This window comes from Bufo bufo, chromosome 1, assembly GCF_905171765.1.
Source record: "Bufo bufo chromosome 1, aBufBuf1.1, whole genome shotgun sequence".
NCBI lineage: Eukaryota > Metazoa > Chordata > Amphibia > Anura > Bufonidae > Bufo > Bufo bufo.
In genome coordinates, this window is record NC_053389.1 from 196,328,575 (window position 1) to 196,345,826 (window position 17,252).

The following is a 17,252-nucleotide window of genomic DNA, read 5'->3' on the forward strand; positions in this document are numbered from 1 at the left end:
GCCACACCTCTGCCCATAGAACCCACATTTTAGAATAAATTAGGGTACATAATAAATACCATAATCCTCATATACTGTCCTGCACATCAGGAGACTGCAAGTTTGAAATGGACTGCATATCCAAGCTGTCGTTTTACCAAATTGTGTGATATTGCTTATTACTTTTGTTGCTGCAGGCTGGTCTGAAAAAGTTTGTGGAGTATGTACAACATGGCTCAGCGGAGAAAGTGGCCAGATTGCTGGACAAAGGCTTGGATCCCAACTATCATGATTCTGAAGGTGGAGGTAAAATATATAACTACGTGGAAGGGATAGTTGTGGTCCACATGGTTGAAAGCAGTCCCTGTCCATTAGTAATAAGGAAATTCTATGGCATTTTACTTACAGTCTGCAAGTATCCAAATGAGTATACATTTTATAATTCATTTTTGAACCACAGTATCAAACGTCCTGAGCGGACCTTTCTTGACAGTGGTGGAGTCAAATAGGGAAAACCTAAAAATGAATTACGAAATGCATACTGACCAGGATATTGACCCACTATAAACAAAATGTTCTAAATTGCAAAGGGCTACACCACACATAATTGGTAATGGTAGATCACCGTATTTACCCTGTTCTGTGAACGCGAACAAAAAAAAAAAAACAATGGCAGAATTGTTGTTCTTTGTTTATACTCCTCCTAACCTCACAAAAAGGGAAACAAACAAAAACTGGTACGTACACCAAATGGTACAAATAAAACTGCACTTTGTCCCACAATAAATATGTATTGAGTCTTGGAAAGCAGAACAAAAAAAAAGTTTTTTTTTTTAAAGTGTTTTTATTGTGTAAATCTACTAAAACAACAATATAAATTGGGTATTACTGTAGTCGTTTTGACCCAGAGAATAAATGTATAATTTGGCATAATTAATAAAATGGTATGAGTATGCCATTTAATAAATACAACCCATTCCAATGGAAAATGATAAATAAAAAACATTCTTGCCACTGGATCCTTATAGATTCTGGCAGATTCCACTGACTTTCAGTATACGCTGCCAGAATCTATAAGGATCCAGTTGAAAATGGATCCATTCTAGCTTTTGTATTGTAGCTGTGTTATGGGCTGAGCACATGATAGTAGTATGATCAGAGCCTTCCCTAATAAATACAAACAGTGTCGGACTGGGGTGCCTAGGGACCACCAGTAAAATTCATTTTGGGGGCCCATCGTACGGATACATTCAAATATTACCTGCTCACACAGCAGCAAGATGCTACTAGATGATTGAATATGGGGGTCCCTGCAGTACCTTTGAGAAGGTAGGTCCTGGAGAGAAGAGGACACTGGCAGCTTTCCCCTCTATCTAGAAGTCATCTCAGCTCTGATCATATCTATAATAATAAACTGGGGAGTTTCTTTAATAATCTATTAAGTTTTTTATTTGAACATAGGCTGGTTGAGGTGCTGTACATTGAATATATGTTTGTAGTGTACTGTGTTATGTGCCACATCTGCAGGAGGTGGGAGACTATTGGCCCATCTTGCTCAGGAGCCCACCGGGGGATTCACCTGTACCCCTGTGGCCCAGTCCGAGCCTGAATACAAAGCGTTTTACTAGAACTGGACATATGCTCTCATATCTCAGTGTATGTCTTCTTCCTATATAATAAGTCGAATAGGTAATAAAGGTACAGAGGCGTGAAAATGGGAGAACCAGACACAGTAATGAAAGGCATGATGAATAGGGGGTGAATAGGTTATTGAAGTACATACTTCTGTGCTAGTAGGTGACCAATCACAGCTCTCCAAAGCCTTCAAAATGGCTGTTTAAGGTGACATAAGAACATCCAACTATAAATAATCTATGTATTTATATTTTATTTGTCGCTGTATACAAGAATATATCTATATTTTGGAAATGAACAGTATGGAATACGTTTTTGATATTATATATTGCATTGGGCATACAGTATGTACATTTACATTGACAGATTGATGCCATTTGTTTTTCAATAGAGACGCCATTGACCATGGCTGCACAAATGGAAGGAACGGTGGATGTCATTAGGATGCTTTGCCTTGGAGGGGCCCACATTGACTTTCGTGCCCGCGATGGCACCACAGCTCTCCACAAGGCTGTCTGCTCCCGAAATTATAATGCGCTCATGGTAAGAATAAAACATTTGTCAATTTGGTTTATTTCATAACTTGAGTCAATTTCACTTGTTATACAACGGTGCTTGAAAGTGTGCCAACTTAAGAGTTTTCTATATGCGCACGCCTATGTGTGGCACACTACCTGAGTAAGTGTGTTTATTCTGTCCCGGTTCGGAGTGGTCCTTCAGTCTTGGCCGGGGGGACTGCGCTCACTCACTGACACTGGCTGAGTGATGACATGAGGGCCGAGGGCCCGAGGCAGATGGCGGGCAGCACACACTGAGGGCAGAAAGATGATAACTACTGCCAGACTGGGTGCGTGCCTCTGTGTGTACTTCAAAGTGCTTGAGCCTGCGCTGGTCCTGCTGCCTGCCAGCGATACACTGGCCAATCAGCAGCAGAATCTTTACGCTGCTAAATTCTGATTGGCCAGTGTGAAATGCAGCAGAGAGCAGAAGCAGTGCCTGGGAGCCCGGATCATATGGAGGTCAGAAAGGGGGAGGGATCGCAATCGTTTCATCAGCGGGAAGGGGGGTGTCTGCTGGGAGAACACAAGTGGGCGGGACACAGGCCGCCTCATTCCCCAGCCAGTAAACTGTGTCCTGTGCAGAGTAGACGTAGGGGGGTGGGGCTTTCCAGGCCGCCCTGTGCAGTGGGCCCCATAGCAACTGTGTGGTCTGCCTATATTGGCAGTACGCCACTGCATGTGGGGAATGTTTGGTGATCATACATATTTGACAAAAAGCTCTGTCTGGCCAAGTGTGACATTTTATTTCAATAAGGAAAGGGAATGAGTAACAACCAGATCCCCTTATTTCTTGCAAAAAGATGAAGTCCAACATGCCTAATATTTCGTTTCCAAAACATTATTAGTGATGGAAAAACATGTTCGCGGCGGCCCCATTCACTTTATTGGCAGGCGGACCTGAAAAACCTTCATGTCATATTTGCAGCCACCAAATACTTACTAGAAGTGCACAAATAGTCCCACAACATAGACAGTGACATACCAGAGGGGGATCAATGGCAAAAATTCCCACAAAAAATATGTATTTTAATCAGGGGCCATTTTTATGTGTCTTAAAGGGAAACTCTCAAAAATGTGCCCTGCTGGAGCCTAGATTTTTATTTATTTTAGGCCACGGGATGGGAGTACAGGCCTCAAAAATTAGGCATTCACCTGACAGTAAAGAACTAGTGATTATTATGTGTCTGGAGGTACAAATTAGGCGGTCACTAGATAAAATTTTTACTGTAGGCCACTGGATTAGAGGCCCCAAAAATTATGCATTCACCTGACAGAAAAGGCCTTTTATGCTGCTGTATATACTCAAGACCATTCTTTGTTCTGTGTGGTGGCGGATATGTGTGGGCTGGCATGAGGAAATTCTATTACACGTGGTCGTCACAGGTGTTGAATTCCTCCGAGATCCATGCCTCATTCATTTTTAGAAATGTGAGGTAGTCCACACTGTCGTGAGCTAGGCGAGTGCGCTTATCCGTCACGATCCCCCCTGCTGCACTGAACGTGCTTTCGGACAGGACACTCGACGAGGGGCAAGCCAAGAGTTCCATGGCAAATTGTGCCAGCTTTGGCCACAGGTCAAGCCTGCACACTCAGTAGTTCAGGGGTTCCTTGCTTCTCAGAGAAGCCGTTAACCCAATGTAGTCAATCAGCAGTCGGTCTAGGCGTTCCCTGAGGCTGGATCTGGAGGGAGGCTGTTGATGGGTTGGCTGCAAGAATGATCTCATATCCGAAGTGACCAACACATCTTCAAACCGCCCTCTTCTTGCAGGCGCGGTAGGATTGGTATCCGCGCCTGTTTCGCTGTGGGTGGAAATTCCTCTGCCAGCGCCTGCAACAGCAGAATGCAGCATCTCTCGCAGTAAGGCCTGGAAATGCTGCATTCTGAAAGCCCTCTGTGATGCTGGTAATAGGTCCACCATTTTGTGTTTGTACCGGGGGTCTAAGTACGTTGCCACCCAGTACTGGTCCTTGCCCTTTATCCTTTTTATACGGGGGTCCCTCTTCAAACACTGGAGCATGAAGGCCCCCATTTGCACTAAATTGCAAGCGGTGGAGCGCCCTGGCTCCTGCTCCTCGCCCAGAAGAATGTCATCCTTGGTCTCCTCCCCCCAGCCACGGACAACACCAGGGAATTCCAAAAGTTTAAAGTCCCCCTTAAAGCCTGCTCTTCTTGCTTCTCCTCCCCCCCAGCCACCATCCTCCTCTGACTCCTCTGATTCCCCCTGGGAATTCATTCAGCATTGAAACTTCATCATCTTCCAGCTCCTCGATGGCTTGATCAATGACACGACGCAATGCTCGCTCCAGAAAGAAGGCGTAAGGTACAATGTCACTGATTGTGCCCTGGCTGAGACTGACCAGTTTGGTGATTTCATCAAATGGCCTCAGAAGTCTGCATGTTGAGCATGAGCAGCCACTGGCCCAGTGAAAAGAAACCAAGCTCCCCAGAACCCGTACAGGAGTTTGTACAGGTAGTCGTTAACGGCACGTTGCTGCTGGAGCAGCCTATCAAGCATATACAAGGTGGAGTTCCAGTGCATCAGGCTGTCAAAAATCATACGTTTGACGGGCAGGTGATGTCGCCGCTGACTGTCAGCAAGGCGAGCCATGGCTGTGTAAAATCTTCTAAAATGGCCAGAGATTTTCCTGGCCTGCCACAAGACGTCCTAAACCCCTGGGTATTTGGCAACGAATCGCTGCACGACTAAGTTCAGGACATGTGCCATGCATGGCACATGTGTCATTTTGCCCTGTTTCAGCGCACTCAGCAGATTGGCACCGTTGTCGCACACCACTTTACCAACTGTCAAATTGAGCAGGGTTAGCCACTGATCGGCCTGTGACAGCAGAGCTGAAAACAGTGCAGGACCATTGTGGCTCTTGGGCCTTGGTTTCCAGGCACAACAGCCGCAACACAGCATGGCAACGTCTCACTTGGCACGTCGAATCGGTTCTGGTGAGCTTGGGGGGTGCAGCGGAAGAGGCGGTAGCAGTGGAAAAGGAGGAGTCAGCCGAGGAGGAGACGGAGGATGGAGTAGGAGGAGGAGAAGAAGAGGCAGGCCTGCATGCATTCGTGGTGGTAACACCAAATCCACACGGGTGCCACGGGTTACAGGCTTGACGGCCGTCAGAATGTTTACCCAGTGGGCAGTAAAAGTTATGTACCTTAACTGTCAGTGTTTCCTAGACCACGTGTCTGTGGTCAGATGTATCTTGGCGTCGACACTGTGTGCCAGAGATATTTTCACTTGCTGCTGAACGTGGCCATAAAGCTCTGGGATGCCCTTCTGGGAGAAATATTTCCTTCCAGGGACTTTCCATTGCAGTGTGCCAATGGCCACAAATTTTCTAAAGGCCTCCGAGTCCACCAGTGTATATGGCAGTAGTTGTCGGGCTAGCATTTCCGACAAGCCAGCGGTTGGGCAAGAGGGTTATCCGGCATCATCAACTTTTTATGCTTGAATATTTGGGCCATGGAAGCCTGCCTTCTGCCAGATGAATGTGACGATGGCATGGTGGAAGGTGGAGTGGAGGACAAATGGGAGGAGAGAGGAGAAGGAGAAGAGGCAGGACGTGGAGCACCTGGAGTTTGGCTTTGTGGGTTCTGACGACGTTGCTCCCACTGGGCTCGGTGATGGGAGGCCAGGTGCCTTCTTAAGGTGGTCGTTCCTAGGTGAATGTTTGGCTTACCGCGACTTATACGTTGACAGCACAGGCTACAGATGGCAACACTATTGTCAGCAGCTGACACGTTAAAAAAGTCCACACTGCGGACCCATGTGTCGGCGTCCTGTGAGCGCCAGATGTGACCGTGCATGGTGGATAGCTCACTCCAGATACATTTGCAGTCTGCTTTTTGCCTCCTGTGCACTGCGAGTTCTGCCTGCTTCTCCTCCTTCTCCTCCCTGTCTGCTGCTCCGTTTCTCCCTCTGAACCCTCCTTCATTTCCTCTCTTGTGGGCACCCATGTGACGTCCATCGACACGTCATCAACGTCACCTTCACCACCACTGACATTAGAGATCTCGGAGTAGGCAGCAACAGCAGGGACCAACCTTCTTGGGCTGATCTGGGTACTGTCGTCAGACTGCTGGGTGGCTACCTCCTCTTCCTCATCCCATGCCAAGAATGGCTGTGCATTGGTAAGGTCTGGGAATGGATGGGAAAATAATTTCTCTGACTCGAGTGGAGGGGCTATGGTGGTGGTGGTGGTGTCTTTGGGGGTGCACACAGCAGAGAGTGAGGAGGGTGCAGATACAGAGGATGAGGAGGGTGCAGAAGCGGAAGGCTGTGAGCCACTCAACCAACTCTGGTGCGTCCTATGACGTAATCACACGCACCTTCTCCAACTTCCTACTTAGACTCCAGCCTGGTGCACCTGCCCGACCACTACCACCCCTGCAGAATGGACTGCCTCTTCCTCTGCCTGTCATTTTCAAAATGGCCCTGTGCCAAAGTCCCTAGAGAAGAGCAGTATTTGTGGAAGCAGGTGTATCGCAGGCCTCAATCAGTATTTGGTGGAAGTAGGTATATCAATCTTCTTAATCAGTATTTTGTGGAAGCAGGTGTATCGCAGGCCTCAATCAATATTTGGTGGAAGCAGGTATATCAATCCCCTTAATCAGTATTTTGTGGAAGCAAATATATTACATCCCTCAATCAGTATTTTGTGGAAGCAGGTATATAGAACCCCTTAATCAATATTTGGTGGAAGCAGGTATATCGCACCCCTCAATCAGTATTTGGTGGAAGCAGGTATATAGAACCCCATAATCAATATTTGGTGGAAGCAGGTATATCAAACCCCTTAATCAGTATTTTGTGGAAGCAGGTATATCGCACCCCTCAATCTGCATTTTGTGGAAGCAGGTATGTCAAACCCCTTAATCAGTATTTTACGGAAGCAGGTATATCGCACTCCTCAATCAGTATTTTGTGGAAGCAAGTGTATCGCAGGCCTCAATCAGTATTTGGTGGAAGCAGGTATATCGCAACCCTCAATCAATATTTTGTGGAAACAGGTATATAGAACCCCTGAATCAATATTTGGTAAAAGCCGGTGTAGCGCACCCCTCAATCAGAATTTTGTGGAAGCAGGTATATAGAACCCCATAATCAATATTTGGTGGAAGCAGGTATATCGCACCCCTCAATCTGTATTTTGTGGAAGCAGGTATGTCAAACCCCTTAATCAGTATTTTGCGGAAGCAGGTATATCGCACCCATCAATCAGTATTTTGTGGAAGCAGGTGTATCGCAGGCCTCAATCAGTATTTGGTGGAAGCAGGTATATCGCAACCCTCAATTAATATTTTGTGGAAGCAGGTATATAGAACCTCTTAATCAATATTTGGTGGAAGCAGGTATATCGCACCTCTCAATCAGTATTTTGTGGAAGCAGGGATATCAAACCCCTTAATTAGTATTTTGCAGATGCAGTTATATCGCACCCCTCAATCAGTATTTTGTGGAAGCAGGTGTATCGCAGGCCTCAATCAGTATTTTGTGGAAGCAGGTGTATCACAGGCCTCAATCAATATTTAGTGGAAACAGGTATATCAATTCACTTAATCAGTATTTCGTGGAAGCAGGTGTATCGCAGGCCTCAATCAGTATTTGGTGGAAGAAGGTATATCAATCTCCTTAATCAGTATTTTGTGGAAGCAGGTATATCACAACCCTCAATCAGTATTTTGTGGAAGCAGGTATATAGAACCCCTTAATCAATATTTGGTGTAAGCAGGTATATCGCACCCCTCAATCAGTATTTTGCGGAAGCAGGTATATCACAGGCCTCAATCAATATTTGGTGGAAGCAGGTATATCAATCCCCTAAATAAGTATTTTGCGGAAGGAAGTATATAGAACCACTTAATCAATATTTGGTGGAAGCAGGTTTATCGCAACCCTCAATCTGTATTTTGTGGATACAGGTGTATTAAACCCCTTATTCAGTATTTTGTGGAAGCTGGTATATCGCACCTCTCAATCAGAATTTTGTTGAAGCAGGTATATAGAACCCCTTAATCAATATTTTGTGGAAGCAGGTATATCAAACCCCTTAATCAGTATTTTGTCGAAGCAGGGATATCAATCCCCTTAATCTGTATTTTGTGGAAGCAGGTATATAGAACGCCTTAATCAATATTTGGTGGAAGGAGGTATATCTCACCCCTCAGGCTGTATTTTGTGGAAGCAGGTATATCAAACCCCTTAATCATTATTTTGTGGAAGCAGGTATATCGCACCCCATAATCAGTATTTTGTGGAAACAGATATATAGAACCCCTTAAACAATATTTTGTGGAAGCAGGTATATCGCACCCCTCAATCAGTATTTTGTGGAAGCAGGTATACAAAAACCCCATAATCAATAATTTGTGGAAGCAGGTATATCGCACTCCTCAATCTGTATTTTGTTGAAGCAGGTATATAGAACCCCTTAATCAATATTTTGTGGAAGCAGGTATATCAAACCCCTTAATTAGTATTTTGTGGAAGCTGTTGTATCGCAGGGCTCAATCAATATTTGGTGAAAGCAGGTATATCAATCCATAATCAGTATTTGGTCAAAGCAGGTATATCAATCCCCTTAATCGGTATTTTGTGGAAGCAGGTATATTGCACCCCTCAAGCAGTATTTTGTGGAAGCAGGTATATAGAACCCCTTAATCAATATTTGGTGGAAGCAGGTATATCGCACCCCTTAATCTGTATTTTGCGGAAGCAGGAATATGAAACCCCTTATTCAGTATTTTGTGGAAGCAGGTAAATCAAACCCCTTAATCAGTATTTTGTGGCAGCAGGTATATCAATCCCCTTAATCAGTATTTTGCAGAAGCAGGTATATAGAACCCCTTAATCAGTATTTTGCGGAAGCAGGTATATCGCACCCCTCAATCAGTATGTTGTGGAAACAGGTATATAGAACACCTGAATCAATATTTGGTGGAAGCAGGTGTATCGCAGGCCTCAATCAATATTTGGTGGAAGCAGGTATATCAATCACCTTAATCAGTATTGTGTGAAAGCAGGTATATCACACCCCTCAATCTGTATTTTGTGGAAGCAGGAATAAAGAACCCCTTAATCAATATTTGGTGGAAGCAGGTATATATCGCACCCCTCAATCAGTATTTTGTGGCAGCCGGTATGTCAAACCCCTTAATAAGTATTTTGTGGAAGCAGGTACAGTACAGACCAAAAGTTTGGACACACCTTCTCATTCAAAGAGTTTTCTTTATTTTCATGACTATGAAAATTGTAGATTCACACTGAATGCATCAAAACTATGAATTAACACATGTGGAATTATATACATAACAAACAAGTGTGAAACAACTGAAAATATGTCATATTCTAGGTTCTTCAAAGTAGCCACCTTTTGCTTTGATTACTGCTTTGCACACTCTTGGCATTCTCTTGATGAGCTTCAAGAGGTAGTCCCCTGAAATGGTTTTCACTTCACAGGTGTGCCCTGTCAGGTTTAATAAGTGGGATTTCTTGCCTTATAAATGGGGTTGGGACCATCAGTTGCGTTGTGGAGAAGTCAGGTGGATACACAGCTGATAGTCCTACTGAATAGACTGTTAGAATTTGTATTATGGCAAGAAAAAAGCAGCAAAGTAAAGAAAAATGAGTGGCCATCATTACTTTAAGAAATGAAGGTCAGTCAGTCAGTCAGTCGAAAAATTGGGAAAACTTTGAAAGTAAGGGCTATTTGACCATGAAGGAGAGTGATGGGGTGCTGCGCCAGATGACCTGGCCTCCACAGTAACCGGACCTGAACCCAATCGAGATGGTTTGGGGTGAGCTGGACCGCAGAGTGAAGGCAAAAGGGCCAACAAGTGCTAAGCATCTCTGGGAACTCCTTCAAGACTGTTGGAAGACCATTTCAGGGGACTACCTCTTGAAGCTCATCAAGAGAAAGCCAAGAGTGTGCAAAGCAGTAATCAAAGCAAAAGGTGGCTACTTTAAAGAACTTAGAATATGACATATTTTCAGTTGTTTCACACTTGTTTGTTATGTATATAATTCCACATGTGTTAGTTCATAGTTTTGATGCCTTCATAGTCAGGAAAATAAAGAAACTCTTTGAATGAGAAGGTGTGTCCAAACTTTTGGTCTGTACTGTATATTGCACTCTTCAATCAGTTTTTTTGGGGGGCAACAGGTATATCACACCCGTTGCAAATAGTTGTTCCAATAGCGCTTGTCCCTCTATATACCTGCGGTATCGCAGTGTCATGGTCTTACCTTCTTGCTGTTCTCCTTCGTTTGACATGTGCTGGCGGCCATCTTGGTTTCTGGGTTTCTTGTAGCCTCCCACCCTGTGGCTCCTCCTTCCCACCAGGAGGAGCTGGATGCCTAGCTCATATATATAGGAGGTCTGTGGCTTCAGTTCCTTGCTTGGTCCTCCTGTGTTCACATGCTTCTAGACTGCTGCTGCTTCTGGTTCCTGATCCTGGTTTCGTCCGACTACCCTGCTGGTTCCTGATCCTGGTTTCGTCCGACTACCCTGCTGGTTCCTGATCCTGGCTTCGTCTGACTACCCTGCTGGTTCCTGATCCTGGCTTCGTCTGACTACCCTTCTGGTTCCTGACCTCTGGCTTCGCAAAGACTCTGCTTCGGTTTCGCCATCCGTTTGGACTTTTGCTTTACAGCTTTATTTTCAATAAAGCCTTCTTATTTTCACTTATCCCTTGTTGTACGTCTGGTTCATGGTTCCGTGACATTAGGACCAAGCCATGAATTCTGACGGTACAGGGCCATCCTCGCTACCCACGCTGGTTGCCAGACTTGATCAGCAGGATCACCTGTTGGGTCGGTTCGCTGTGGCGTTGCAAACCCTGCTTGAACGCACGGCTCATTTCGCTCCCGTTGCCGATGGGTCGGTTGTCGCTCCTGGGCCCGCTCCTACTGCCGCTCCGGTTGTTGCGCCAGAGTCTACCCCGACACCTGTTGTTGCACCTACGGTGTTTCGGGGTATGATCGGTTCTGCCCCTCTTCCACAGCGCTTTGGGGGAGAGCCAACTCAGTGCCGAGGTTTCCTTAACCAGGTGGGCATTTATTTCGAGTTGCTGCCACATGCCTTTCCCACTGAGAGATCAAAGGTGGGCTTCTTGATCTCGCTGCTCTCGGACAAGGCCTTGGCCTGGGCCAGCCCTTTATGGGAGAACAACAATCCGGTGGTTGCCGAGTTTTCCGGTTTTGTTGCTTCTCTTCGGAAGGTATTCGATGTGCCGGCTCGTGCTGCCTCTGCTGCTAAGCTCCTTATGTCCATCAGACAGGGTTCACGATCCGTAGCTGAATACGCCATTGAGTTTCGTACCCTGGCAGCAGAGGTGGGCTGGAATAATGAGGCTCTGGTCGCTGCTTTCTCTCATGGTCTCTCGGATGCCTTGAAGGATGAGGTTGCAGCTAAGGACCTACCAGTGGAGCTCGAGTCTCTTATTTCTTTCCTGATTTTAAATGACACCAGACTCAGGGAGAGACCTTCATTCAAGGAGAGCCTGCGGAGGTTTTCTAACAGATTGGCGCCTACGTTTGTTGTCCCACCCGTGCCTCCCTCTCCTCCCACGCCTCCTGGGGATGACTTGTCTGGGGGTGAACCCATGCAGCTGGGGTTTGCTCGCCTGTCCGAGGGGGAGAGGGTACTCCAGAGACGCGAGGGCCGATGCATGTACTGTGGTCTCGGTGGGCATTTTCGGTTGGCATGTCCGAACCGTCCGGGAAACGCTCGCACCTGAGATCCTGTCGGGGGCAGATCTTGGGTGGAGTCTCCTCGTCCCCGGTTTCCCGTGTTGACAAACCACTGATCACTGTTGTCCTCTCCTGGGTCGGGGGCTCGGTGACGACCCAGGCGTTGGTGGACTCTGGTGCCGGTGGTTTGTTCATTGATAATGTGTTCGCTGCCGCCAATTCCATTCCTCTGCAGGCTCGAGGTTCCCCACTGGCTCTTGAGGCGATAGACGGCAGACCCCTTCTGCCGCCACACGTGACTCATGAGACCCTTCCAGTGGGGATAGCCATTGGTGCCGTTCACAGAGAGTCGGTCTGCCTCCAGGTTATTTCGTCTCCACACTACTCGGTGGTCTTGGGGTACCCCTGGCTCCGGAAGCATAATCCGACTTTCGATTGGAGATCGGCCGAGATCCTCTCGTGGTCACCGCAGTGTGGGGCTAGTTGCATCCATGGGTCTGTCAAGTTGCTGTGTACTTCCTCGGACTCTCTGTTGCCTCCTGAATACGAGGAGTACCGGGATGTATTCGATAAGGTGCGCGCGGTTGCTCTACCTCCGCACCGCCCATACGATTGTGCCATAGAGTTACAATCTGGTGCCGTTCCTCCTCGTGGCAAAGTCTATCCACTGTCGGTAGCGGAGAATGAGGCCATGGAGGAGTACGTGAGGGAGGCGCTTTCACGCGGACACATTCGCAAATCCTCGTCCCCGGCAGGGGCTGGATTTTTCTTTGTGAAAAAGAAGGGCGGTGAGTTGAGGCCTTGCATCGATTACAGGGGTCTCAATCGCATCACGATCAAGAACGCTTACCCGATACCCTTGATTTCCGAGCTGTTCGATCGCCTTAAAGGGGCCACGGTCTTTACCAAACTCGACCTGAGGGCGGCATATAACCTGGTAAGGATCAAGGCGGGCGATGAGTGGAAGACCGCGTTTAACACCAGGACCGGTCATTATGAATCCTTGGTTATGCCCTTTGGGTTGTGCAATGCGCCCGCAGTCTTTCAGGAATTCATCAACGATGTTTTCTGTGACCTGTTGCAGCAGTGTGTGGTGGTCTATTTGGATGACATCTTGGTATATTCTGAATCCATGGAGGCCCACATTCTGGATGTCAGACGAGTGTTGCAACGGTTACGAGAGAACAAGCTGTTCGGTAAGCTTGAGAAATGCGAATTTCACCGATCCCAGGTAACCTTCTTAGGTTACATCATTTCCGCTGAGGGGTTCTCCATGGATCCTGAGAAGGTTTCGGCTGTCTTACAGTGGCCCCAGCCCAGTGGTCTTCGTTCCCTGCAGCGCTTTTTGGGCTTCGCCAATTATTATCGGAAGTTCATCAGGGACTTTTCCATGCTAGCCAAGCCTCTCACGGATCTGACCAGGAAGGGCAGTAAATCCCAGGTCTGGCCGCTCGAGGCCATCCGAGCTTTTGAGGCTCTAAAGTCCGCCTTTGTGTCGGCTCCGATTCTGTCGCATCCCAACCCTGGGTTGCCCTTTGTCCTCGAGGTGGACGCGTCTGAGACGGGAGTAGGCGCCCTTCTGTCTCAGCGTAGAACACCAGAGGGTCCTCTGCTTCCTTGTGGGTTTTACTCCCGGAAACTGTCTTCCGCGGAGTGCAACTATCAGATTGGTGACAGGGAGTTATTGGCCATCGTGCAGGCCCTTAAAGAATGGAGGCACTTGCTCGAGGGTTCGGTGGTTCCGGTCCTCATCCTAACGGACCACAAGAATCTGACCTACCTTTCTGAGGCCAAGAGATTGACACCACGTCAGGCCAGATGGGCTCTGTTCTTGTCACGTTTTAATTACGTGGTCTCCTACCTACCCGGTTCCAAGAACATCAGGGCGGATGCCTTATCACGGCAGTACTCCGAGCTGTCCAGGGAGGAGTCGATTCCGACTTCGGTCATACCTCCGAATCAGATCTTGGCCGCCATTCGCACCAGCCTGACCTCTCCCCTGGGTGAGCAGATTTTGGCGGCTCAATCTGGTGCTCCCTCTGGGAGACCCAACGGCAGATGTTTTGTGCCTGAGGAGTTGCGCACTCGGTTGTTGCGAACCTACCATAACTCCAAGACCGCGGGGCATCCTGGAAAGAATCAGCTGTCCTGGGCTGTTTCACGTCTGTTCTGGTGGCCTTCCCTACGTTCCGACATCGCCGCATATGTAGCGGCATGCTCCGTTTGTGACCAGAGTAAGTCCCCTCGGCACCTTCCGTTGGGCCTTCTGCAACCCATAGCCACCGGGGAGCGCCCATGGTCACACCTGGGGATGGATTTCATTGTGGACCTCCCTGCATCCCGAGGCCATACGGTCATTCTCATGATTGTGGATCGGTTTTCCAAAATGTGCCACTGTGTTCCTCTCAAGAAGTTACCCTCTGCACAAGAGTTGGCCACGATTTTTGCCAGGGAGGTCTTCCGGTTGCACGGTTTGCCCAAGGAGATTGTGTCGGATCAGGGGAGTCAGTTTGTGTCCAGGTTCTGGCGCGCCTTTTGCTCCCAGTTGGGGATTCATCTCTCCTTCTCCTCGGCCTACCACCCTCAGTCCAATGGGGCCGCAGAACGATCCAATCAGGCCTTGGAGCAATTCCTTCGTTGCTATGTCTCCGATCACCAAGACAATTGGGTTGACCTCCTGCCTTGGGCTGAGTTTGCCAGGAACACGGCGGTGAACTCTTCCTCTGGGACGTCTCCCTTCATGGCCAATTATGGGTTCCAACCTGCCGTGTTACCGGAGGTATTCTCTCCCCAGGATATTCCGGCTGTGGAGGATCACCTTTCCGTCCTACGTGCTTCTTGGGTACTGATCCAGAAGTCCCTTGAGGTCTCTGCGCAGCGCCAGAGACTCCAGGCTGATCGCAGACGAGCGCCTGCTCCTTCCTACCAGGTCGGAGACAGTGTATGGTTGTCCACCCGCAACCTCAATCTTCGAGTGCCCACTCCCAAGCTGGCGCCTCGCTTTGTTGGTCCCTTCCGAGTGCTTCGCAGGGTAAACCCGGTAGCCTATGCCCTTGCGCTTCCTCCTGGCATGCGGATCTCCAACGTGTTTCATGTCTCCCTGTTGAAGCCACTGGTGTGTAATCGTTTCACTTCCTCGTTTCCTCGGCCTCGTCCGGTCCAAGTGGGTAATCGTGAGGAGTATGAGGTGAGCAATATCCTGGACTCACGCCTGGTCCGCGGTCGGGTGCAGTTTTTGGTCCATTGGCGTGGTTATGGTCCAGAGGAGCGTTCCTGGGTTCCCTCCGCAGATGTCCATGCTCCTGCCTTGCTCCGAGCCTTCCACGCACGCTTCCCTCAGAAACCGTTCTTTACTCCGCGGAGGAGGGGCCCTTGAGGGGGAGGTACTGTCATGGTCTTACCTTCTTGCTGTTCTCCTTCGTTTGACATGTGCTGGCGGCCATCTTGGTTTCTGGGTTTCTTGTAGCCTCCCACCCTGCGGCTCCTCCTTCCCACCGGGAGGAGCTGGATGCCTAGCTCATATATATAGGAGGTCTGTGGCTTCAGTTCCTTGCTTGGTCCTCCTGTGTTCACATGCTTCTAGACTGCTGCTGCTTCTGGTTCCTGATCCTGGTTTCGTCCGACTACCCTGCTGGTTCCTGATCCTGGTTTCGTCCGACTACCCTGCTGGTTCCTGATCCTGGCTTCGTCTGACTACCCTGCTGGTTCCTGATCCTGGCTTCGTCTGACTACCCTTCTGGTTCCTGACCTCTGGCTTCGCAAAGACTCTGCTTCGGTTTCGACATCCGTTTGGACTTTTGCTTTACAGCTTTATTTTCAATAAAGCCTTCTTATTTTCACTTATCCCTTGTTGTACGTCTGGTTCATGGTTCCGTGACACGCAGCAGAACCGCACACAACTGCTGCACAATACAAATGCACTATATACTTTATATGTTAGAAAGTATATTATAGGTATATCACACCCATCAATCAGTTTTTTTGGGGGCAACAGGTTTATCACACCAGTTGCAATTAGTTATTCAAATAGCGTTTGTCCTTCTATATAGCTGCAGCATCGCAGCAGAACCGCACACAACTGCTGCACAATACAAATGCACTATAATATACTTTCTATGCTAGAAAGTATATTATAAGTATATCACACCCCTCAGTATATCACACCTATCAATAGTGCACATATACCAGTCCTTATAAGGACTTTTGTGGCCCTATTAGCTAGGTTTTGGTGTCCCTAACAGTCTGTCCCTGCTCCACAAAGCAACCTCTCCCTACACTGGCAAAACACAGAATGTCTGCCAGATCGGGTTCTGTTATAGGATGGGGGTGTGTCAATGTGCTGAAACATCTGAATTGGCTGTCCTGTCCCACCTGATGGATGTGTCAAGGGTCAAAGTTTGGTGCAATGCAAAAGAATATAGCGCATGCGAACATCGCCATATGTTCGCATGTACGGCGAATCGCTAACGAGCAAAGTTTGCGGCGAAAAGACCACCGGGCGAACCGCAAGGCCATCTTTATTATTCAGAGGAAGATTTTAGCTGAATGGAGAGGGCACAGGCAGGAGTCCGCTCTGCTTAGCTAACCCCGGCATAGGGTACCGATGTGCTATGCCAGCATTTAGTCAAGCTGAGGGGGCACATTGTCCTCTACACCCCCTTTTGCTGCAGTTCAGTGGAATCCGCGCACCGCTAACAAGCCAGTTATGACCGAATACTGAATGATAAAAGGCACCCAGGACTATCGGGTGCTTATTTCTTTAGTAAAACAGCAAAATCAATTAATAAAGTATGAAAATTTAGAACATTTCTTTTAAACGTTTAATAAAAGTTTAGTCACTCTTTAAGTAGTCGACCATTCCTGTTCAAATTGGTGGCTTCTAGCAGCTTTCATCTAATATCTATGAGCACCTTAAAGAGGACATTTCATGTGTTTTACTTATAGGAGCTAAATACTAGTGATGAGCGGCAGGGGTCATATTCGAATTTGCGATATTTAGCGAATATTTTGTAGAATATTCGCCAATATTCGCGAATTCGAATATTCATTATATTAAAAAAAAATTACTCGAAAAATCGGCAAGGTAACGATCGCATAATATGAGAATATTACGCGATCAATACATACGTGGGTCAAAAACTAATCGATAGCACTATAGAATATAGTGCTATATATTTGTTTTTTAGAATATTCGTCATTTTTTTCCATTTGAAGTTATAATTCCTCCCTGCTTAAGTTGCTTGTCAATGACGAATATTCTTAAAAACAAATATATAGCACTATATTCGATATAGTGCTATATATTCATTTTTTTGAATATTCATAATTTTTTTTCCATCTGAAGTCATGATTCCTCCCTGCTTAAGTTGCTTGATAA

At 47.4% G+C, this 17,252-nt stretch overlaps 1 protein-coding gene across 1 annotated transcript in view; it reads left to right on the plus strand.

The window, feature by feature from the left end:
• SHANK1 (SH3 and multiple ankyrin repeat domains 1) overlaps nt 1-17,252 on the plus strand; it is a 553,037-nt gene that overhangs the window by 150,781 nt on the left and 385,004 nt on the right. Inside the window, exons 4-5 of the mRNA XM_040430330.1 lie at nt 177-285; nt 2,006-2,157. Coding sequence (XP_040286264.1) covers nt 177-285; nt 2,006-2,157 — 261 coding nt within the window. The remainder of the gene's footprint in view (nt 1-176; nt 286-2,005; nt 2,158-17,252) is intronic.